Raw genomic sequence first — 23302 nt, 5'->3', positions numbered from 1 at the left:
AGAGTCGGTGGGCGGTGACTCAAGATGGCGGCTATGGTGCTGGCGGCGACGGGGCTGTTGCGAGGCTCGGGCTCGTGGGGCCGCTCGCGGCTGAGGTGAGCCGAGGGCCGGCCGGGGATCGGCCGGGGGCTGGGGCGGCCCGCGCCCTTCTGGACGCTCCGCCTTTGGCTCCCCCACGCCGAGGGGCGGCGCCCGGCAAGCGGGCTGGGAGTGCGGGACCCCCGTCCGGTCCCCGAGGCGACGGGGGCACTTACCCCCATGGCGCCACGGGCTCCGGTCCCGAGCCCCATCCGCCTCTCTCCCGCCCTCTCCTCCCGGGCGGTCGGGGGGGGCTGCTCGTCCGAAGTCACGTGTCATCTCCGCCCCGGCCCCTTCCGGCCGCGTGCCCCCTTGTGAGGCCGAGCCGGCAAGCCTGGGTTCTGTGGTCGCCAGAGCCATGTCCTTGACTGCTGTGCTCTGTCCTCTCTCCTCTGGATGTCTGGCCTTTTCCCGCCCTGGCGCTTTCATTCAGGCGACAGATGGGTGTTGATCCCTCGCTGTGAGATCCTGGGTGCGATGGGGACAGAAACCAGGCACTGGGTCCAGGCAGTCTCATGCCCAAAGTGTCAGTTTTAAAGGGAGTAAGCCGCCTTCGGCGGTAAGAAACAGGAGAGACTAACTTCAGGTGGAACGAGGAGGAGCAGCTTACGAGGAGGTGACATCTGAGACAAGGGATGGGGACTGAGAGAAGGGTCAGCCCTGTGAACAGTGCAGGGGAAGGCGGGTCAGGCCGGGAACCGTGAGAACAGCAGCGAGGGGATGATGGGCCCAGTGTGTCCAGGGAACGGACCAACTGGCCAGTGGGACCCGGGCCTGGGGCGGTGGGGGCTAGCAGATGAGTTTGGAGGGGGAGTTAGAGGCCTTCGGAACCCCGTGAAGAGATGTGGCTTCTGCTTGGGCTCCAGGGGGCTGTTGAAGGGCAGGGCTTGGCCAAGTGCTCGGTGTGTAGAAACAGACTTAACCCACTTAACCCTCTTTTCATGGAGGCGGCATTTGAGGCCTAAAGGCCTGAACCAACTTGCCGCATGTCCCTGGGAACACCTCAGTGGTGTTCTCGGTCACTCCTCTGTGTTGTCTCTGGAGACGTGTAGAAGTCAGTCCTCTAGATAAGGAGATGCTGATTTTTTAAATGCACACAGAACACAAGTAACTGCACCTAGGTGGTCACCACAGGTCCCACCATCTCAGTTGTATTATACCTGGGCCGATTTCTGTGTTTCAGGTTTGGAGCCCCTGCGTACAGGCAGTTCAGTAGTGGCGGTGCCTATCCCAGCATCCCCCTCTCTTCCCCCTTGCCCGGAGTACCCAAGCCTGTTTTTGCCACAGTTGATGGACAAGAAAAGTTTGAAACCAGAGTCACCACACTGGAGAATGGGCTTCGTGTGGCGTCCCAAAATAAGTTTGGACAGTTTTGTACAGTAGGAAGTAAGTGCTGTCGGTAGCGTCGCGGGCGGCCCCGTTTGTTGTAACATGCACACACTTCAGTTGACTGTTAGTTGTACTTAGGGCATCGTTCATGAATTGTGTCCTGAGTGAAAAAGCATGGCGTAGAATCTGAAAATTTAGTAAGCAGAGTATGAACGGTGGCTCTCCTGGTGGTGGGTTTTGTTTCCTTCTTTCTGCCTTTCTGTCATCCTAAAAGTTTTCTACCACAGATATAAAGTACGTAATTCTATAAATACTGACGTACGTATGTAGCTGTGAAAACCTTCGGAATCGAGGTAATGTACGTACTTGTCCTCATGTGTTTAAATCTGGCTGTTTCGGTCATATTCACAATTTTAAAAGGTTTGTTTTGATTAAATTTTCTCTTTTGAATATCTGACTTAACCTGTCAACTTTATTTTTATTGCCAGTTCTTATTAACTCTGGATCAAGATATGAAGCAAAATATCTCAGTGGAATTGCTCACTTTTTGGAAAAATTGGCATTTTCGGTCAGTGTCCAACTTGTGATTTTTGAGGCTATACTTGGGAAGAATCTGTCAAGGTTTGCTTTTCTAGAGTGGATATTTTAATAAATGCTTGAGTTGCCAAGTTGATACTAATTAAGGTTTCTAAGTTAAGTGTTCTGAAAGCAAAAGTAAATTTTTTTCTTAAAAACTGTATTTTGGAGGTTGTTCTGCGTGGCTTACGTAGGTTCTCTTATTCATTTTTCCTAGTCTACTGATCGATTTGACAGCAAAGATGAAATTTTGCTTACCTTGGAGAAGCACGGGGGTATTTGTGATTGCCAGACATCAAGGTACGCCAGCTTTCACGCACAGACTCATCTTTTATCATGTGGACTGTCCTCGTCCTTGGTCAGAGGCCCCCTGAGCCCCTCCCATTGGCGAGGCCATGGAGGTGAATGGTGAGAAGTGAGCCCTGGTCCAGGCAGAGACTCGGGTGGAGGGTTGGGTGCGTGGCAACACTTACACAGAGGCATGCGCTCCGAGGGCCGAGCCTCCCCTGCCATTCGAGCCAGGCTGCTGGCTGGGCACTGGGGATGCAGAGCAGGCCTGTCCCCAGGATGCTCACAGATGGGGCAAGGGGCTGCACCACGGGTGGTAGACGCAGGAGCCAGGGGCCGAGGGTGGTGGGACCGTGGGGGAGGTCAGGAAGGGAACGGTAGGCAACTCGGCGTCAGGGCTGCTGCTTGAAGGCGCCTGCCAGGTGGAATAACGGACGGCCGTGGCTCAGACCGAGGAGACAGCAGGTGCAGAGGCTCAGCCTGGAAGAGGCAGTGGTCGGTTTGGGGTGGGGAAGATTCAGTAGGCAGCTGGGGCACAGATGGGGTGGGGGTGCTGTGGACAAAGGCAGGTGGTGTCTGTCTGCCCATTGTGGGGCGTGTTTTGGAAAGCTCTGCTCAGGGCAATGTGAGATGAGCAGACAGAGATCACACCTTTTTTTTTTTTTTGGTCCACGCCGGGTGGCATGTGGGATTTTAGTTCCCCGACCAGGGATCGAACCTGGGCCCCTGCAGTGGAAGCACAGAGTCCTAACCACTGGACCGCCAGGGAAGTCCTAGATCATACTTTTTTTAAGTGGTTGGTTATTTCGATCTGAATGCTAAAAAAATTAGAGAGAAAACATAGGTTAAATGCCAAGAATTAGAGTTGACGGCATGTTCACATATTCAAAAAAAGGTCTGTTCAGAAACTTGTGGCTCCCGGCTGCCTGTGAATGAAAGCCAGACTGGTTGGCTGTGTTCTTGTGAAAAATCTCATCCTCCGTCTCCCCAGGGAGCCCCTTTCTCTGGTCAGGCAGGCCTGTGTTCTGCCCCAGTGCAGCCAGCTAATTCTCAGCTCAGACTTCCGTTCCTGCCGCTCTCCCACGTGGTCCTACAGCACTTCCCCACTAAGAATGGCCCCTTCCCTGCAGAGGCCCTGATGGCCACGTCTCCCCTCCAGGGCTCGCTCCTCTCCCCGTGGCAGCTGGGCCCGCTCTGCGTGGTCTCTGGCCTGACCGTGCCGCCCTCGTGGCTCTGTGGTTGTCACGTTTGCGCCTCCCCTGCCTCAGTGCGCCTGTCTGGTCACAGTGCCACGTGCTGTGAGCTACTGTTACAATCGGTCTCTGTCCCCCAGCCGTCTAAGGCCAGGCATGCGCCCGTGTGGACGGTTCGCCTAGCGGACACTCAGCGCAGGATGACACGAGTAGCCTCAGAGGGGCTTGTGCTGGTGAAAACCGCTCAGCTGCCTCTCCAGTTGGGCTGGACAGTGTCTTCCACTCCAGCAGTTAGCCTGTGCACAGCTGGGGTTCCTGCCTGCTAAGAGTTTACACTGTAAGATGGGAAAGGGGAAATAGCCCCAGGTGTGTGCTGACCCTCGACGCAGAAAGATGTAGCCGCCTCCCCTGCCGCCCCAGCATACACCTGTCGTGACCTTAGTGCCCCCAATGTTGGTCTTGTTGGTTTTTCCAGAGACACCACCATGTATGCCGTGTCTGCTGATTCCAAAGGCCTGGACACGGTAGTTGGCTTGCTGGCAGACGTGGTCCTGCACCCCAGGCTAACAGGTGTGCGTTCGGCCTGCTTGAGGGGTCCTGGGGTGGGGGGCAGTGCTGGGAGGTGTGTTGACTCACTGCCCCGGGGAGGGGCGCTGTGTCATGGAGCCTTGGGCCCACCCACCAGTGACAGTCAGCAGGGGGTCACTGGAAACAGCGCTCACGATTAGAAACGTCCTTGATACTGAATACTTGGACACTTCCTCTCTGTGCCCTTTGACGTTTGTAGCGAAATGGTTCTTTCATTTCAGAAAAGCATCTCAGACGGTGTTTAAACGCCCTGACTGACGTGCTACCAGAAGTGTCTGTGTCTCTGCCCCCATTCCCGTCCTCAGCCTTGCAGACAGCAGGACTTCAGGCTCCCTCCTGGGAGTTGACACCGGCCAGGCTAGCTGCGCTGTTTCACAGCAGCCTGGCCTTGGGGTTCCCAGGTTCCAGTTACCTGATAAAACACACCCCCGCCATTGGTCTGTGCCTCTGTGTCTGGACCTCAGTGCCTCGTACGGGTAGGAAGCCACGGCTCGGAGCGGGGCCAGGTGGCTGCTTCCGGGCAGAGGGGAGGAGGCCCAGTTCATACAGTTCTTCCCGGCCTGCAGGGCACTCTCCCCGTCGCTCGTACAAGTGCCCCCCAGCTCTGCCGCAGAGGAAGGCAGAGGAGGCTCTGCCCGTGCCTGCCGATGAACGACACTGGGCCCCGCTCGGCGACCCAGGCTCGGGGCGGCCTCCGGCTGAGCCTCGTCTCTGGTTCTCTGCAGATGAAGAAATCGAGCTGACGCGTATGGCTGTCCGGTTTGAGCTGGAGGACCTCGGCATGCGGCCCGACCCGGAGCCCCTTCTCACGGAGATGATTCACGAGGTGCGATGGACACGCGGGCCACCTCCACGGCCTCGCCCCCTGACCCCGGGCTCGGCGGGGGTCGTTCACCTGCCTGATGCCACCTTGCAGAACATTTTTAATTTCTGAATTTGTTAGCTATGCAAGTTTTAAACTTTCTAATCCTTACGGTAACGAGGTTTGTAGAGTGAGCCTTTTATTTGACGTTTCTTACGAGTTTTTGTTCCGGAGAGGCAGGTTTACTCTTTCTGTAAACACACAGAGCTGTTCCTGCCAAACGGGAGCTGAAACGAGCAGCTGGCGGGCTTTTCCCATCAGGCCGCGGGGCGCCGCCGTCCCGGCCTGCCTGGGGAGGCCCGGGCTTTTCCCGTCAGGCCGCGGGGCGCCGCTGTCCCGGCCTGCCTGGGGAGGCCCGGGCTTTTCCCACGTGGCCGCGGGGCGCCGCCGTCCCGGCCTGCCTGGGGAGGCCCGGGCTTTTCCCATCAGGCCGCGGGGCGCCACCGTCCCGGCCTGCCTGGGGAGGCCCGGGCTTTTCCCATCAGGCCGCGGGGCGCCGCCGTCCCGGCCTGCCTGGGGAGGCCCGGGCTTTTCCCACCTGGCCGCGGGGCGCCGCCGTCCCGGCCTGCCTGGGGAGACCTGGCTGTGTTCTCCTTGTCACTCGTGCGTCTCTTGCTTCCTTTATCAAGGCCGCCTACAGGGAGAACACAGTTGGCCTCCACCGCTTCTGCCCTACGGAGAACATAGCAAAGATCGATCGATCGGTGCTTCACTCCTACCTGAGAAACTACTACACCCCGGACCGCATGGTGCTGGCCGGGGTGGGGGTGGGGCACGAGCAGCTGGTGGAATGCGCCCGGAAGTACCTGCTGGGCACCCGCCCTGCCTGGGGCAGTGGGGCGGCCGTGCACGTGGACGGATCGGTGGCACAGTACACGGGGGGCATCGTCAAGGTGAGCCATGATCTCGGGTTGTGTACGCTTTCTTTGACTTCTTTTTTCAGTGTGATCGACCTTGTGTTTATCCTGAAGGTGTTAGGGTCGCCTTAACCCGGCTTCACCTTAACCCGTGTTCCTGTTAGAGCCAAGTTCCACCTGGACTGGAGGCTCGGCTGGCTCGCGCCTCTCGAGGGGTTTCCTGATATTGGTGTACGGTTTCTGTAGACCCGTTTATATACCACCTGACCTGAGAAGCGTGCGAGGCCGGGTGGTCTTTCACTGAGTTCACGCGTCTTTCACTGAGTGCATTCTTGGTTCCAGCTGGAAAGGGACATGTCCAGTGTCAGCCTGGGCCCCACCCCGTTCCCTGAGCTCACGCACATCATGATTGGCCTGGAGAGCTGTTCCTTCTTGGTGAGTCCTGGGCGGTCAGGCAGGGCGTCCTGGAGCAGGCCTCACACCTGCGCGGGCTCAGCCCAGGCTGAGCTCTGCCATCCGTCTGCCGCAGGAGGGGGACTTCCTCCCTTTCGCGGTGCTGAACATGATGATGGGCGGCGGCGGCTCCTTCTCGGCCGGCGGGCCCGGCAAGGGCATGTTCACCAGGCTCTACCTCAACGTGCTCAACAGGTGGGTTGGGTGCCCTCACCCGCTGCGTCGGGGCCGCCGGTCCAGCCGAGCATGCTCTGGGGCCTTGACACCTTCCTGGCGTCCCTCTCCCCACGTCCCTCACAGGCACCACTGGATGTACAATGCGACCTCCTACCACCACAGCTACGAGGACACAGGCCTCCTGTGCATTCACGCCAGCGCCGACCCCAGACAGGTGAGGGCCGGGCCTCCTTCACTGTGGGAACCGGGGGACGAAGGCTGCTGGGCTGAGATCATGCTCTCCCGCTCCACGCTCTCTTACAGGTTAGAGAAATGGTGGAAATCATCACGAGAGAGTTTGTTTTAATGGCTGGAACTGTGGATGTGGTAAGTAGGGCTCGGAGCCATTTCTAACATCCTTGTGGTGTTCGATGGGTAGAGAACATGGTGTAGGGTTGGCCGGCAGAGGGCCCCTGCTCTGTGCCCACACCACCAGCATCCCAGCCAGGACAGCACAGCCCCGGGGTGACCCAGACCTGCCCCCGTGGGAGCCCGTCCTCCCTGGTCTTGATGCTGAGAACCCCCCCAGCGCCAGGTGTGCTTTCTCTGACCGAGCCTGTGCCTCCTGTGCCTGCCCTGTGTCCTTCTGTAAAAGGGTACATTGGAGCAGCGTGGAGCAGAACGAGCGGGCCACGCAGGGCATTTTTCTAGCTCTTTCCTGGTTCTGGTTTACGTTTTGACCTGAGATTTTGTTCCCTCATTTTTTTCATTTACTTTTTATTATACCACGCGTGTTTAGAAGTCTTGCTTTTTTTCCTGGATCAGAAGTGGCACCAATAAGCAGATTCTATATACACACTACACGTGGAGGCGTGCCCAGACACGTGTGTGCACACGCACGCGCACAGGCACGTACACGCACACAGCAGCAGAGAAGCGCAGCGTGTGAGCCTGCTCGGGGTCAGCGGGTGTGGTTCACTTCAGGGCTTCTCTTCTGTACGTTCCATGTGTTCTGCAGTAACCACATACTCCCTTTTTAATCAGAAAAAGAAGTATTATTTTAAAAATAAAAACGTGTTTAAAAATTTACACGTGGTGGTTCCATTAGCGTCCGGCTAGAAAAAGTGTTTTTCTCTAACGTGAAGGCAACTTGAGATAAAAATTATTTGCCTGAACTTGCAAAAGTCATCAAGACGTGTGTTAAATCAGGAGTTACTTTACTTAAAAGACACACAGACTCTAGGCAGCTGAGATGTTTTCCAGCACCTGTTCTCCAGGCCTGAGAGCTCCCCGGTGGGCGGCCTGCACCTCTCACCAGCGCCCCCGTCTCTGCCCTTGCACTCCAGGCTGGGCTTCAGGAACGGAACTCGCTGGAGCTGCAGCCTTAAACTTGGCCCCAGATACAGAGCTGGTAGTTTGAGCTGGCTCCTGCAGATTTCCCAGGGAGCGCGGTGAACGTAGCTGACAAGACCCTGCTCCGGGATTTGCGGGGAGCCCCAGAGCCGGTGCTGAGTTTGTTTTCCTTGTGATTTCAATGTGTGGCCAGCTTTGGGGTCCTGCAGTTTGGGTGTTTGGTGTTCTTCCCTGCTCATGCTGCATGGCAAAGTGTAAACCCAAGAACTCCAGGGAAGCACATACTTCTCCCTTATTTCGAATGTGGTAAAGGCCCTATTAGTGTAGTTCTAGCCGTGACCCAGAAAGCACAGAGGCAGAAACATGGCGGGATCTGCCGGTGACTTGGGCCGCGAGCCCAGGCACAGGGGGCCGTGTTCCCTTATTTAGCCCCGGGTAAGCGGAAGACCCTTCGCCAGGACACGTCCGTCAGCCCCTCTGCTGGCCGGGCCGTTCGCGATTGGCTGGGAGACGGGCGTGAGCCCAGGGACTGAGCCGTGTGACCCCGCAGGTGGAGCTGGAGCGGGCCAAGACGCAGCTCATGTCCATGCTCATGATGAACCTGGAGGCCAGGCCCGTCATCTTCGAGGACGTGGGGAGGCAGGTGCTGGCCACCTGCTCCAGGAAGCTGCCCCACGAGCTGTGTGCGCTCATCCGTGAGTCCCGGGCCCAGGGCGGGGTGGCCCCGCAGGACCGCACCCCAAGCCTTGTCCTCTCCCGGGTCTGCTTCCCGGCCCTGCCAGCGCCGGCTGAGCGCCTTACCCGTGTGACTCCAGCTTTTGGCCCCCTAATGAAAGGGCCTCTCACGACCCCTACAGGTTTCAACGCATATTCAATGGGAAAGTGGGTGGAAAGTGCGTGGCCCGGTGCCGTGCTGTGCGTGGAGAGACACCAGCTCCAGCAGCGCTGCCCCGGGGGCTTGTGGCAGGTGTCCGTGGCCTCCTGTGAGTGGCCTTCAGGAGGCCCTGAGCCTCCAGGATGCCAAGCTGTACTTGTTTGTGACTCTTTGGGGGACAGGTTAATCTTAGCTTTGTCAGATTCCCAAAGGGTCCGCAACCTCAGAAGGGCTCTGCCTACTGCTCTGCGGGGCCGAGTCGCCCAGGGTGAAGCTGACATGGTCCCCGGGCGTCTGCTGGGTTTGGAGTCCTGCTGAGGACAGTGCTTGCCCCGCCCACGTGCAGCCCCTCAGCCCCTAGAGTATGACAGTACCTGATCTCCCTGAGGCCTCGTCTTCTGTAGAAAATAAGTTCCCAGGGGTGTGGTTCCCTCCTCCAAGGCTGGGCCACGTGTGCAGCCCCTCAGCCCCCCTCGTTCTGACCTTACCCTTCGTCCACGCGGTGCTGAGGCTTTGGTTTTCCCCTCCTTGCAGACTCGCCATGTAGGTAACTCATAGCTGAGGGTTTTTTTTTTTTAATTAATTACATTAACTCCTGTTGGGATGGGCATGTCCTAATGCAGTTGAAATTGACACTTGCTCATTTACTAAGAAGCTCACCGTGCGGTCCACACGTGGCTGCGCTTGGACCCTCTGGGGTCCTCAGCATCCCTCCTCCGCAGGTGGGGAGGCGGTGGCAGGTTGGGGGCCCCTCTGTCTGTTCAGGACCGCAGCCACGGCATGGAGAGGAGTGGGGTCCACGCGGGGTCGGGTGTTCACCTGACACCTCTCTTCCCCGTGCCAGGCGATGTGAAGCCAGAGGACATCAAGAGAGTTGCTTCTGCAATGCTCCGCAGGAAGCCCGCAGTGGCCGCCCTGGGGGACCTGAGCGATCTGCCGGCGTACGAGCACGTCCAGGCGGCACTGGCGAATAAGGACGGGCGCCTGCCCAGGACGTACCGGCTCTTCCGGTAGAGGCGCCGCAGCAGCACCGTCCACACGCGTTTCTTTGGGGTGACTTTAGGGCAGACGTTCACAGACGGTGCAGACTGTGGGACTTTTCCTAAATGTGAATTCCTTCAGAATTGGACGTGCCAATCAGTGGAATAAAGATTGCTCTCCACCACTGCAGCTGGAAACGGGAAGCGCAGGGAGGCTGGGGCAGCCGGCTGGCGTTGCCGGCTGGCGTCGAGCCGGGCTAGTCTTCCTGCTTCCCCAGGGGTTTCGGCAAGTGGGGGACTGCGCGGTTCTCCGAGGCCGGTGGTCGTTGGGCGGGCGAGGCCTGACCTCTCCTCTGAGGCCCCCGGGCCCATCAGCCCGCCTGCATCTGGGAGGCCAGGGCCACCCATGCCAGCACCTTGAGGGTCCCGGGGCGATGCGCCGTCCAGCTTGACCAGTGAGGGGTGGCCTCTTGCCCTCAGGAGTAAGGCTCTGATTTCAGAGGTGGGGAGCTTGGGGAGCTTGGGGCGGGGGAGGCGGGCTTGAAAGGCGGGAGGGCTGAGGCCGCACGCGGGGCCCTGCAGGGCTGGGTACCTGCAGTGGCTGCTGTGGGTCCTTCTGACGCTGCCGTGGTTCAGAGGGCGGCTTCCTGGCCGCCAGCGGGCTGCACAGAACCGGGCCACAAAGCTCTGTGGAGAAGAGTCGTCTCCAGGCCGTATTTTCTGAAACGCTAAGTGCACCCCTGCTGTCCAGCTGGGAGAGGGAGGGGCGATCTGAGGCCATCAAATAAACGTTTCGGCGTCACTTCTGTCACGTCCGTTCATGTTGCTGGGGCCTCTTGTCCCTTTATTTCCATCCCTTTACTGCACACCTACCCTGGCCCAGGTGGGAGGTGTCTGGGCCCCTGCTGTCCTTCGCCTGCTCCGCTCCAGTCTGCTGGGTGGGAGCCCCAGGCTCATGGCAAGCGGGCCAAAGGCGTGAATTCCAGTTGTTAGGAACGTCCTGTGGTGACCGGGCTGGCTGGGAGGGAGCGCGGGAGCGTGAGGCGTCCCGGGAGCCGGGCCCAGGTTCCTCTTGCGGGAGCTGGCGCTCACCCGGGCTTTCTATCTCCTGGACACCCACCCCTCCCTCTCTCCTCCCCCTTTACCCCCCCCCCCCCCGCCCCGTCGCCCCGTTCACTTGGGGGCCTTCCCTCCACCCTTTCAACCCCGCCCACCCTATGCGCTGTCCCTGCTGTTCCCAGAGCCCCGTGCGTGCCTTCGTTGGCGCCCACGCCGAGTCTGGCCCTTGGGGACTGGCTGGCCTGTGGCCCGTGGCAGGACTCAGTGCGTTGGAGAACGAGAGACAGACTTTAAAAGCCACCCTCACGCTCGGCCGGATTTCGCAATTCCTTATGAGGCTTATTTTCCAGACCCTGGTCGATTTCATTTGTATTCATTTGAATTTCAACCTAAACGTCCAAGTGAAAGCCCATTCGTCTGAAGTCTAACGGCTCACGGTAAGTAAACTGCTTCACTTCGGACCCATGAGGTGGACGCAGTGACCCCCCCCCAAGGACACGAAGCCCAATGTCAAGCCAAACTAATACACGCCAGTGTCGCGTTAACTCTCTTCTCCATGATTTGGGTCAGAGAAAATGCCTGGAAGGAATCCATAAAACCCTACTCATTTCGAGCCCCGTTACCACAAAAACCTTTGTAACAAAAGAGTTTTTCTGTTAATTGATTCAAAGCTCAATGGCATATTCTTTGAGCAAAATTTTATACATACAACCTGAGGAGTTTCTTGAAATCAGATGGGATTAGCTGTGCCTTCTCATTAATGGAATTTCTCCCGTTTGTATCAAAAGATTGCGTGTGTATTGCTTTAGAATTACACTCCATATCTTGGAAGCAGAGGCGAATAAAAGTTTGATGTCGGTATTCGTGGGAGTTGGCTTTACATCACTGATCACGATTCACTCAAGTCTGAAGTGCTCACTATTCCCTAAAAGCCCTTTCTCAGAGGACACTTACCTGGGGGCAGTGGGCGGGGGCACAGGAGCACAGCACAGGGGCCAGGAGAGACCGAGCTTCTTGCTTTGGAACGTGACAGCCTCTTACAGGAGCACTGCAACAGACTGCTGCTTTCTAGGACTCAATCTTTGGCCAAGAAGAGCTTAAGATTCAATAGATGCATTTATTTAAAAATATAAATATGGAAAAATAAATAAAGACTGGATTGAATGCCCCTAGAATTTCCCACATTCAAAGCCTAAGCAAGTTTTTTTTTTTACGAGATGGATTAAGACACAAAGCAATATCGGACTCTAAACCCTTTAAGAAAACAAGACATCCAGGCTGGTGGGGGCCGGCCTAGGCTGGTAAGGTGTGACATTCCAACCTTCCAGCGGCTTCTCAGACCCAGGAAACGCACCACTTAACGTTAATGCCGCTCGCTCATAGCTAACGTTACCTAAGCAAATGGACCCAAATGGACCGGGAGAGGAGAAGGAGGTGGTCTCGTGGACCTGAACCGCCGGCCGGCCGTCCTCATCCCAGCCTCAGCTCGGTGCTATGGGAACAGAGGCCCAGGGTCACCGGACCCCCGGCGGCGTGCCTGGCGCTCAGACAAGGAAGGGCAGCTCTTGGTTTGGGTTTGAGGGGCTGCTGGGAGGCTGCAGATCCGGACGTGCAGACATAAAGGAGGTCAGGGTGCCTGGCCTGCACGCGGGCTCTGCCGCTGGCTTCAGGGCACGCGAGCTACTCACGGCCAGCCCGGGGTTTGCCACCGACAGTGGCCGCGGTGCGGGGAAGCCGCCCTGAGAGAGGGAAGCGCCATGGGGGCGTGCGGTTCTGTCCCAGCGGCGGACGCCGGACCTGGGGCCTCCCGTCGGGCTCTCGTGGAGGAGCGGGCAGCCCCCAGCAGCAGTTCATCAGCGTCCCGGATGGCAGCCTCCTCCGTCTCCCCGGGTTCCTGGGTCAGATACCCTCCCGGGTTGCAGGTGACCAGTCCTCCTTCGGCAAATTTCCTCAAGAGACGGTACAGATGGCGCTGGAGTGCTGGCTCTTCAGCGCCTGCTGTCTCTGGATCTCCCTGGAAATCCGTCTCTTAATTCCTAACAGGTACAGTTCGCGGTCAAACTTGCCGGCGGCTAGTGGGATGCTGGGGAGGAAAGAGCCATCAGGAGGGCGCCATCCTCCTGGCCTCCGTACTCGGGCGTCTGCTGCGGGCGGCACGTGGAGGGTGGAGATGGCGAGGCCCGGGTCCCCGCGGCTGCCCCGACTGGCGGCACAGCCGCAGCACAGCGCCATGAGCCAGCGGGACGCTCCCTCCCGCCTGTGCCAGGCCTGCCTCGCAGCAGCTCTAGGACAACCCCAGCTGCCACTGGCTGTTCAGGGGTCCGGGCGAGGACCCGTCCCTCTGGCGTGTCGCTCGCCTGACACCTGCTTCAGACAACCTACGCCAGACATCTCCACGCAGGGCGGCTGGAACCCTGCTCCCCTAGGGGCATCAGGACACAGGAGACCAGGCCGTGCTCCCAGGCGGCCCCCCCTGCGCCACCCCCCCCCCCCCGGACCCGGGAGTGAGGTGGGTACTGACTTGTCTCTCCCCGGCCTCACTCTGACCCGGAACAGGCCGTACACAGGCCGGTGGTCGGACGTCCTGATCCCGGGGCAGGAGGAGTACTTGACGGGGCAGATGTCGTCCCTGTGGCGGCTCCTGTACATGACGCGGTCCTGTGGGAAGGGTTCCAGGGGCCGTCGGGCTGCCGGGCTGGGCCGGCTTGCCTCGCGTCGGCTGCCCTTGAAAGAGCCCCCGTGTCGAAGACCCCCAGGAGGCCCAGCCCCAACGCTGCCCCAGCCCTGCGGGCGGCTCACCGTGTACGAAGGGGTTCTCTGCTTGGAGGTGGTATCATACGAGTCCTTCCCGACGTCGAACTTGTATGACGGCAGGAAGTGGATGTCTGGCTCCTGGAAGCCCTTGAAGATGGACCCTGGGACGGGCAGAGCCCTCACCTCAGAGCCACGGCTCGGAGCCCAGGGTTGCCCCCGCCCCCCCGGGGTCCCTCCTGGCCGGGCGGCTGCTCTCCCCGCCTCACCTCTCTTCATCTCCCGCGTAAGCTGGTCATGCTGCAGCAGCTCCTGCACGCTGGCGCCCGGGTCCTGCTTCAGGATGGCTTCCACGGCCGCCCGCCCGCCGCTCAGGCGGAAGTTGAAGTCTCCAAACCAGAAGACCCCGTCGAAGCGGGAGGTGACGTCCGCTGGGGCGTGAGGGGGTGGAAAAGCGTGTGAGCCCAGCACTCCCCGCGCTCCTCACTCCCACCGCAAGCCCGGGGCTCCCTGGAAAGCAGGTGGCAGCCCACGACGCTGCTGGGGCTCAGGGCTGGGGGGCGCGTCCACAGCTTTCTGGGTTCACGCGGTCACGGGTCACGACTCAGGGAGCAGGCGCCAGGCCTCGCTTCGGTCAGCAAGCGACTTTCCAGACTTTTCTGACCTCGACCCTCAAAAGCTCTGAACAGCCCATCTGAACAGCCCACTAACCCTCCAGAGAACACGGCAGAAGCCGCCTCGTCCTCGGGGGAAGGTAAAGCAGCTCACCGGCGTCGGAGCGGTAGGGGCTGGTGTCCGGCACATTCTTGGGCAGCGCCAGGCCCTGGACAGTCTTGCTGTAGTCCACCAGCCGCTCGCCCACCTTCCCGTCTCCAGCTGCAAGGACAGCGTGGGGGGCCCTCTCCAGAGGCAGGTTTCTGAGCCCAGGGCTGGGCGCCTGGGGGGGTCCGTCGGGGGCAGACCCCGCAACCCCAGCAAGCTCTAATCACGCAGCGTCTGCACCGTGACCCGCGCCACCAGGGGCTCTGAGGGTCCAGGGGCGAGGGACTTACAGGTGAAGTGGGACGTGATGAAGAGGAGGGAGGTGCCGAAAAAGGTGAAGCTGACGCCCAGGGCCCCCTTGGTTTTGATCTGCGACACGATGCGCGTGGTCACCGTGGAGCTCTCCACCTCTGCACGGAGGGAGCAGGGCTGACCGGGCCGGACGCAGCCCCGAAGGCCCCACGCCGCCGCACCGCCCGCCCCCCACGCGCACGTCCGGCCCCCGGGGCTGCCTACCGGAGCAGAACCAGATGAGGTCCCTGCGGATGAGCACGGACATGTAGAGCGCCCCGTGGGCCGCCGAGTACAGCATGACGTAGTGGGGGCCCAGCGTCTCCTGCAACCTCGTCTCCCACTCCCGCCTGTGGGGAGGGGCACCGTGGTCACGCAGCTCGACGGGGAGCCCGGGGCCTCCCTGGGAGGCCCGCTTCCTCCTGCATCCCCAGTGACAGGCTGGGTCCCCGACCCCTGATAAGAGCCGGGGGGCAGGAGGGAGGCCACCTTCCCCGCCCGGCCTGGTGCAGTCAGGGCCCCTCCACTCCGGCCAGGCCTTGCGCTGCTGCCCGTGTGCTGCCGGGGCTCTGCCCCCACCCCCCAGCAGGTAAACTGGCAACACAGCCCGGGCCGCAGGCAGACCCAGGAGAGGTGAGCGACGCCTTGCACAGACTGGGCTCGAGCCCGCGGGGCCGCACTGCGCTGGGCCCCTGCCCCCGCTATCTCTTGCTGGGCTGGAGCCCGCGGGGGCCGCACTGCGCTGGGCCCCTGCCCCCGCTATCTCTTGCTGGGCTGGAGCCCGCGGGACCGCACTGCGCTGGGCCCCTGCCCCCGCTATCTCCTGGAACAGCTCCTTATTTACAAGCAGATGAACCTCATTCCTTCTAAATTCTACAAGTCCCCGTTGGAGAAGAAAACGATCCCAGTTCAGCCCAGGCTCGGCCACGGCCCACGTCTTGCCGCACACGGGGGTCTCGGGCCACAGCAGCTTCAGCCTCAAAGGCCCGCCTGGCGCCGCTGTTCACAGGGACCCGGGTGCACCGGCGCAGCGGAGACATGGGGCGGGGCGGCAGCAGTGGCGGGAGAGGGGCGCGCAGCCCTACCTGTCCGAGCAGCCCTCCTGGACCCCGACGACGTACAGGTCCTGAGCAAAGTCAGCCTCGGCCGGCAGCAGGAGCTCGTCCAGGTTCGGGGGCAGCTCCTGCAGAAAAGCGGCGCCTGGCAGGAGCCGAAGGGGCCCAGAGGCCCTGCTGCCTGGGGACCCGAGGCCGCTCCCGAGGCCACCATGGGGAGCCCCTGGCCCAGGCAGGCCGCCGCTCCTCCCCCGAGCCTGGCCTCGCCAAGCCTACACCACTCCTTGGCTGTGCTCTTCCCTCGCTGGGCACCCACGGGCCTGGCCATCCCCCAAGTGCACCCCTGATGTGCACGGGGTCGGGGGGAGGGAGACGCCCCCTCCTCTGCACCTCTGCCCTCACTGCAGCCCCGGGGAGGGAAGCGGGCGCCCGGTCGGTGGTCTTCACCCCCCGACCTGCTGCCGGCCTTGGCCCTCTGGGCCCTGCTGTGGGCCACGCCGTGGATACGCTGGTGGCTCCCCGAGGGTGGCAGAGGCACCAGCCCGGGCACCTGCCTTCACTTCGGCTCAGGTTGCTGTTTCGTGGGGGCCCGTCCACCCCAGCCCTGCCCTGTTCTCTCCCCGCGCCCGTCACCCCGATGTCAGCCCAGGACGCGGCCGCTTCGATTCTCTGGACAGCAAGCACGACAGCACACATGGACGACAGCAGGCGCTCAGGAAATGGCCCAAGACCCCGGTGGTGGCAACAGTGTTAGGTCACCCGCAGCCTAGAAGCCCACGGCTGGCCTCAGGATCGGAGCCCCCCACGCGCAGGGATGGAGCCCCCTAACTGTGGGAAGGGACCCCCCAGGAGACACGGGCTGGCTGGAGAGAAAGCTGGCGGGACGGCGTCCAGCGGGCTTCCCCAGAGATCAGCGTGCGGACCCCCAGCCTGCCCGGCTTCAGTCGCCCCGGTGGTCAGATGCTCGTCCCATTGGCACAGATGTCCTGAGCTCCAAGCGCCCTGGCTTGCAGGCGGGATGGAGGAGCCCCTGACCGCATGGGACACACAGTGGGAAACAGACTCGGGTTCTGGTGTGGACGCCGGTCCAAGTGCACAGCGGCGGATTCACGTCCCCATATGCGTGCTGGGACCCCCAGGGTGCACCCAGGAGTGGCCCGGGGCAACCCTAACGCCTGGCCCTGTGCTGGGCATCGCCACGGGGAGGCCGCGCGTCGGGGAGAGGGGGCTCTCGGGGAATCTCTGCCCCTTCCTCCCAAATGTGCTGGGAGCCTAGAGCTGCTCTAAAAAAATACTTACGGTGTGTCTGCAAAAAGAAGCATTAATGCCCCACCAGGCGGTGGAGAGGTGGGCGAGAGGGTGTGACGGACAGGAGTCCCCTCCGGGGGACGGGGAGGCTGGGGGAGCCCCAGGAAGAACCTGGTGGGAACCCAGCGCCGTCCTGGGTGGGGGTGGGCAGCCCGCTTACCTTCTGTCCCTGCATGTTCCACGTGGCCACGAAGAGGGCCACGTTCCGGTCTGGGAAGTAGCGGGCCAGCTCGTCTGCCCCCATCAGGGCCCCGCTCGCCAGGAGACTCCCCTCCAGGTAGCTCCTGTGGACACGGGACAGACTGAACTGGGGCCGGGGGGTGGGAGGGTCGCAGCACATGGGCCCAGGGAGGGGCCGGAAGCAGGACACACCTCCCAGGGGTCAGGAGCTCCTCTCCCAGAGCTGGGATTCCCTCAGGACCCCGTGGTCGGCACAGAGCACAGTGCCGAGGTGCCCTGCTCTCTAGGGAAACCCACAGTGTTCACAGCGCTACAAACACCGCAGGCTTTCGGCTTCCCTCCATCGCCTCCTGAGAGGAAGGGACGTAAAGGTGACATTTGGGGCTTTTTTGTGGAACCGCTAAGGGCAAAGCCCCGGAAGGGCCGCAGAGGTCGAGGTGGGCTTCTGCACGGTAAGCAGACTTGGGGGGGACGTGCGCCTTTGTCCGGGGCTCCGGCCTTTGCCTCGCCGCCCAGCACTGGGAGCTCGTAAAGGCTGCCCGTGACACACCTGTCCTCACAGGACCCGAAAGTTCAATCCACTGTGAGATTCTCATAGAATAGAGCAGGCAAATGGTGCAAAGTCTCGAACAGCGTCGCAGAGGCCCTAACACAGCACAGCTAAGCCCCAGCTCTGGTCCTGCCCTCGCGCAGGGGGCCGCATCTGACATCCGCTCCTTCCGTGAGCGCCGTGCAGGACTTAGGCTTCGAGGCCATCGGTCTGTCACCGCTTAACCCCTGAAAGCAGCCTCGGCCGATGCCCATGTGCCAATGAGACTGCACTTAAGGACACCAAAGCCTGAGTTTCATGTAATTTCCACATGTCATGAAAAGAACGTTAGTACGGTCTTGGGTTTTTTTTTATCAACCACGTGAAAACCGTTCCTGGAGGACCTGTGATAGGACCGTGTCTGGTCAGGTTCACAAGGAGGGAGGGGGAACCCATGCGCTCAATCCAAGTTCAAATGTCTCACTTGCTGTGTTCATTCCAACTTGCTAAGAAATCCCTACCCCTTAGCTTGCAAACAGGCACCAATCCCTCTGAAGGAGATGAAATCAGGATCCAGTCCTTACAAACTCGCATGAGAAACTCTTAAACCCTGACCAAGCTTTGGAGGACATGAATTCAAGTACGTCAGGAGGGAGGAACCTCCTTGAGGTCACCCCACCGTGCTGAGGATCCTAACCGGCTGACTGCTGCCCGCGGGGCTGTCTTCTCCAAACCAGCCCCGTCCGCAGAGTAACCAGAAAGCAACCCGTCCAAGGGCACAGTCTGCGTCCCTTTCCTCAGTCCTCAGCCCCGACCCGGGCCAGATCCAGACTGTCTGCGTGCAGCCCGCAAGCTAAGAATCGCTCCTACGCTTTTATTTTATTTGTAAATACGTATTCATTCATTCATTTATTTTGGCCGTACCGGGTCTTAGTTGCAGCACGCGGGATCTTCGCTGCGGCACGCAGAATCTTTTAGGTGTGGCATTCGGACTTAGTGGCGGCACGCGGGACGTAGTTCCCCGACCAGGGATCGAACCCGGGCCCCCTGCATTGGGAGCATGGCGTCTTACCCACTGGACCACCAGGGAGGTCGCCTATGCTTTCAAATGGTTGGGAAAAACCAGTAGTCCGTGGCGTGGAAAGTGCCCTGAGATTCACCCTTCGGCCTCCCTGAAGGAGGCGCTCCTGCCCCACAGCCGCGCTGCCGGTGCCAGGCCTGGGCTGCTCTCCCACCCACCACGGCAGAGCTGAGCACTGCCACAGAGACCTCACGGCTCCCACAGTTGAAACAGTCCCTACCCAGCCCGCCGACCCGTGTCCTAGGACACACGGAGGGTCTGGAGGTGGGGAGCCCGTCAACCCACTGTCGGCTGCTTGTGTGAGAGCAAAGCTGGGGATCTGATTTTGAGACGTGCTTCTCATTTCTGTGTAACAGGCGAGCCTACATAAATTGCATACAATTTGAGCAGAGAACTCATACTTGTTTTTAGGCTGCTCGGCCTGCGGGATCTTAGTTCTCGGGGCCATGGAAGCGAGAGTGCCGAGTCCTAGCCACTGGACAACCCGGGAATTCCCTGTGAAATCATACTTTAAACGCACGAAGAGATCTCGCCCTTTACGAGAAACATGCTGAATTACTTTAACAAAGGAACCCGTTTTGCCCTAAAACAGTGCCCGGCGCTGATGGAGGGGGCAGGAGGGAGGCTGGCGGCCAAAGGAACCACCTGCCTGGCTTTCACTGCTGGGCTCACCGAGGGCGGGGGCGGGTGAGGATTGCCTTCCATCTGCCCCCTGACCCCAGAATCTGCGAATGTGACCTTATTTAGAAAAGGATCTTTGCAGACAGATGTAATTAGTTAAGGATCTTGAGACGAGGTCCTCCTGGATGAGGGTGGCCCTAAATCCAGGGACCGCTGTCCTTATAGAAGAGGAGAGACAGACACAGAGCAGGAGCCGCGTGAGGATAGAGCAGAGACGGGGGCGGCGCGGCCACAAGCCAGGGACGCCTGGGCCCCCAGCAGCTGCAAGAGGCAGGAGGGACCCTCCCTGGAGGCTTGGGAGGGAGCGCGGCCCTGCCACACCTGATCTGTGAATTCTGGCCTCAGAACTGGGACGGAGTAACTCCTGTTTTAAGGCTCTAGTCTGCGGCGCTTTGTTGCGGCCACCCCAGGACACCAGCACAGGGACTGCCTCACTCTTCCCCTGCCCGCACCCACGTCCAGAGGGGTTGGCGCAGGCCTGGTCTGGATGGGAGGGTGCGGCGGGGGGCGGTGGTGACAGAGCTCCCTCTGCCCCCTGAGGCCTCGAGCGCCCCGGCAGGGAGTGGATGGCGTGGGGCCCCCAAGTCAGGGCCGAGGCCCGATGTGCGCTTCAAACAACCTGCCCAGCCCCGGCCGGTGCGGCAGGGGCCGTGAGAGCCAGCGGTCAGCGGCCAGGCCCAGCACGGACAGGGCCGGGGGTCGGGGAGAGCGCGGGATGGCCTCCCGAGTCACAGCGTGGGCACCGGGCTCCCAGAGGCGATGGTCAGGAGCGAGCTGGTGGGCGTGGCTGGGCTGGGCTCAGAAGCGCCTGGGACCCCGGTCCTGGTGAGCCCTCATGGCGCTGCCTCGGGAGAGGTGGGCAGAGGTGCGAGATGGGAGTCGAGCGGAAGGGTGGCGCCCACCTCCCCTTCAGACTATAAAGAAGTCAAGACGGACTAGTTATTCAAGCCCCCTGAGGCCCGGACGCCCGGCGTCCTCCGAGATGCGAGACCCCTCTCCTTGCCCATGGGGTCGGAGCCGGGGTGGGGATTGCTGGGCAGCCCTTGGCAGACGGAGCCCCGAACGTTGAGAAATCTCGGGGCGCTCCTGAGAGCAGAGTGCACGAGTCGGGCTCTGCCTGCGCCCCTCCCCGCCAGAGGTGGGCCCTGGGGACCTTCCCCTCGGGGCAGCCCAGCCGTGTCCAGCTCTCCGTCCTGGAAAGGTGCCAGCGCGTGCACAGGGCACGGCTGGCTAAACGCTGGTCCTGACCAAAGCGGCTACGTGGACGCGCGTTCCCCGACCCACCCTGGAGTCCTGGGCCGACCTGCACACGTGGACGAAGGTTGTCCCCGATGGAGCAAGAAATGGGAAGGAAAACAGGGCCGCCCAGTGCGCAGAGAGATCTGCGTACCCCACCATCTGCTTCATAGAGCCTGTGGGGCTGAGACGCAAAGGAAAAGTTGGGGGGGCCTGGAAGATGGGGGTCAGTGGAGGGAGACCCGCTGCAGCACCTCACACACTTTCAGGGGAGGCTTCCGTGGTTCCCACGGGGCTTCTGAAGGCCCACGAAAGCCACGGACGCAGGCCACGATGCCGCCCACCCCCGAGGCCCTACCTGCTGCGGACGTCCTTGGTGCGGACGGGCGCCAGGAGGCTGACGGCGGACCTGGCCGAGTGTAGGGAGCAGTCGTCCCGGGCCAGGGGGCTCGGGGGCCGGCCGGGGCGCAGGCCGCTGTGGGCCCAGAACGGTCTGGCCTGCCACCGCAGCTGGCGGTCCGCGTGATCCAAGTCCACCTTGTTTGCTGTCCGCAGGGCGTCGGAGGCGACGTTCCAGTCCATGGCGGGCAGTGGGCGCGGGGGAAGCAGGCTGGCCAGCCGCGGGGTGCTCCCGGCCGAGGCCCCGTCCCGGTGTAGGAGGTCCAGGGAAGTGCTGATCATTCCGGAAAGACAGTTACCCAGCGAGGAGGGGCCTCCGCTGCCCAGGGCCCTGCGAGTTGTGGGGATTTCCTGCAGGGAGGTGCTCAGGCAGGGCGGGGAGCCACCGCGGGTGGCGGTCCCGGGGGCCTCGTCCTGCAGGGAGCCCCCGGAGGGGCTGGGCCCATTCCTCGTGGCCAGGTCCTCGCGGCTGGTTCGAAAACGCCTCTTCCTCCAGCTCTTCTCATCCAGGGACAACGCTCGCTCCAGCCTGGGCCTCGGCGGTGGCGGCTTCGGACTGAAGGGTCTCCCCCTGGCCTGTGGGTCCTCGTTGCCGACTTGCGCCGGGGTGTCGAGGGGGCGCACTGGGCTCTTCTCGGGTCCCCGACGGTCATCAGCGGCCGGGGACCCCGGGCGGGCGGCGAGGTCTTCGTCAGTGTTTGGAAGCCGTCCCTTGAGCATTCTGACCTCAGGCTGCAGATGCCCCTGGGCGGTGGGCTGCTGGGCGGCCTCCGAGTGCCCCAGGCTCGCCAACTTGGACGGCACAGTCCAGCGGCCAGCCCTCACACCCGGGGGCAGCCTGGCCGAGCCGGGAGACAGCTCCTCCTGGGGCTGCTGGCGACGTCCAGCGTCAGGGATGCGTGGTCAGCCGTCGCTGGGCGAGCTGCGGAGGAGAGAAAGGGCAGCAGCTCCCCCTGGGGCCGGGGTGGTCCAGCTGGAGCAGAGCCAGGTGCTGCATGGCTGGGAGCCCTGACCGTCTGGAGTCCTTGGCAAGTACCTAAGGGAAAACCACGCGATTAGCCTTCCACGACCGGGGCCCCAATGCCATTTAATGATCCTGGAGGACAGCTGTGGTGCAGGGTGACAGAGCGGACAGGTCAGCAGCAGCCCACCAAGAACAGGCACGTCGGCACCCGGGCTGCCGCCTCCTCCTAGGAGGCGGGTGAAGGCCCAGCATCTTAGGAAGGAGAGAAGCCACCCTCCTGACAGGGTTGCTCCTCACGTGGGGAGCCAGGGGCGCGACCCACTGAGAATTCCCGCCCCCAAGGCGTAGGCACGGCCTTGGCAGGGGTCCCGGCCCGCGCCCCTTCCCCCCGGGAGCCCGGCGGCCCGGCCTCGCTCACCTGAGAGCCCTCCACCATCGCTCGGGCCGCAGACGCCGCCCCGAGAGCGGGCGACCCTGAGCGGGTCTGCGGCCCGGGCAGCAAAGGCCCCTGACTCAGGACTGCGAGTCGGGCCGGCCGGGCCCAGGGCAACGACCGCCGCGGAGCCGCGGGGCTGGGGGTGGGGAAGGGGAACGAGACCCGCGCCCGGGACCCCCGCGCCCCGCCCCACGCCGGGAATCCCGCAACCGATGCCGCGCCAGGAATCCCCGCGCCCCGACCCCAACCCAGGGTCGCCCCGCCCAGTCCTAGAGCCCCGCCCAAGGCCTCCGCGCCCCTGCCCAGGGGTCACTCCGTGCCGAGGACCCCTGGGCCCCGAGCCCCCGCCCCGCACCTCCTCCAGGACTGCCGCCCCGCATCCCTCACCCCGCCCGGAGGTCTCCTCTCTCCCGCAGCCCCGCCCGGGGTCACAGAGCCCCGCGCCCCCACCTCGGGGCGCCGCCTGCTCCCCAGCTCCGCGGGCTTCGGCGGCCGCTCCCCGGCAACCGGCGGGCAGGGCGGCCCCGGCCCCGGCGCCCGCAGCGGCCACTGGCGGCCGGAGGACCCAGCGGCGCCAAGCGAGGCGGGAGGGCGCCCTCTGGTGGGCGCCAGGAACACCGCGGCTCCCTTCCCCGCGTCCGCCCCGCTCCCCCGGTCCGCTGCCCGGCTTCCCCGCGCCCGGAAGCCCCTGCTCTCCTCTCCGCCTAGTGGGGCGGGGGGACCTTCCCTGCAGAGGGGATACTAGGAGGCATAGCGTTGCCCTGGGCCCTCATTGTCACTGCCATCAGGATGGGTCTTCCCATCAGGCCCACCCGCCGCCGATCAGAGAGGGGCCCCTTCTTCCTGGGAGCCCCTAACGGGCGAGCCTGGCAGAAGACGGGAAGCAGCGGCCCGGGGCGCCTCTATGAGCCAATCCACAAGGGGCGGGTGAGGCCAGGGTCTCCCCACGGGCTTCCAGTCAACAAAAGGAGACATGGCGAAGG

At 62.1% G+C, this 23302-nt stretch overlaps 2 protein-coding genes across 4 annotated transcripts; one reads left to right on the top strand and one right to left on the bottom strand.

The window, feature by feature from the left end:
- Positions 1–5: 5 nt before the first annotated feature.
- Positions 6–10714, top strand: PMPCA (peptidase, mitochondrial processing subunit alpha). Of its 2 annotated transcripts, XM_060013770.1 has the most exons (13): positions 6–95; positions 1262–1464; positions 1896–1975; positions 2201–2283; positions 3940–4034; positions 4778–4878; positions 5544–5807; positions 6114–6206; positions 6301–6419; positions 6525–6615; positions 6705–6767; positions 8284–8428; positions 9452–10714. In XM_060013770.1, exons 1-13 carry the CDS (start codon positions 25–27, stop codon positions 9619–9621), a joined length of 1578 nt encoding a protein of 525 aa, XP_059869753.1. In that variant the 5' UTR covers positions 6–24; the 3' UTR covers positions 9622–10714. The 2 variants fall into 2 exon arrangements, with proteins under 2 accessions (XP_059869753.1, XP_059869754.1); XM_060013771.1 differs by lacking the exons at positions 8284–8428; positions 9452–10714 and adding an exon at positions 7180–7480.
- Positions 10715–11333: 619 nt separating this feature from the next.
- On the bottom strand, positions 11334–22833 carry INPP5E (inositol polyphosphate-5-phosphatase E). Of its 2 annotated transcripts, none has more exons than XM_060013768.1 (11): positions 22770–22833; positions 20879–21955; positions 16974–17097; positions 15536–15633; positions 14676–14800; positions 14450–14569; positions 14166–14273; positions 13667–13828; positions 13446–13561; positions 13168–13304; positions 11334–12729 (listed from the first exon to the last, which is right to left on the bottom strand). In XM_060013768.1, the coding sequence occupies exons 2-11, from the start codon at positions 21637–21639 to the stop codon at positions 12597–12599; spliced, it is 1884 nt and encodes a 627-aa protein (XP_059869751.1). In that variant the 5' UTR covers positions 21640–21955; positions 22770–22833; the 3' UTR covers positions 11334–12596. The 2 variants fall into 2 exon arrangements, with proteins under 2 accessions (XP_059869751.1, XP_059869752.1); XM_060013769.1 differs by having other exon boundaries at positions 22707–22780.
- Between the last annotated feature and the right edge of the window lie 469 nt (positions 22834–23302).

The sequence above is a fragment of the Delphinus delphis genome, chromosome 6 (genome assembly GCF_949987515.2).
Source record: "Delphinus delphis chromosome 6, mDelDel1.2, whole genome shotgun sequence".
NCBI classification, from domain to species: Eukaryota; Metazoa; Chordata; class Mammalia; order Artiodactyla; family Delphinidae; genus Delphinus; species Delphinus delphis.
The sequence above is the reverse complement of the archived record's forward strand: the minus strand, read 5'-3'. Positions and strand labels throughout refer to the sequence as shown.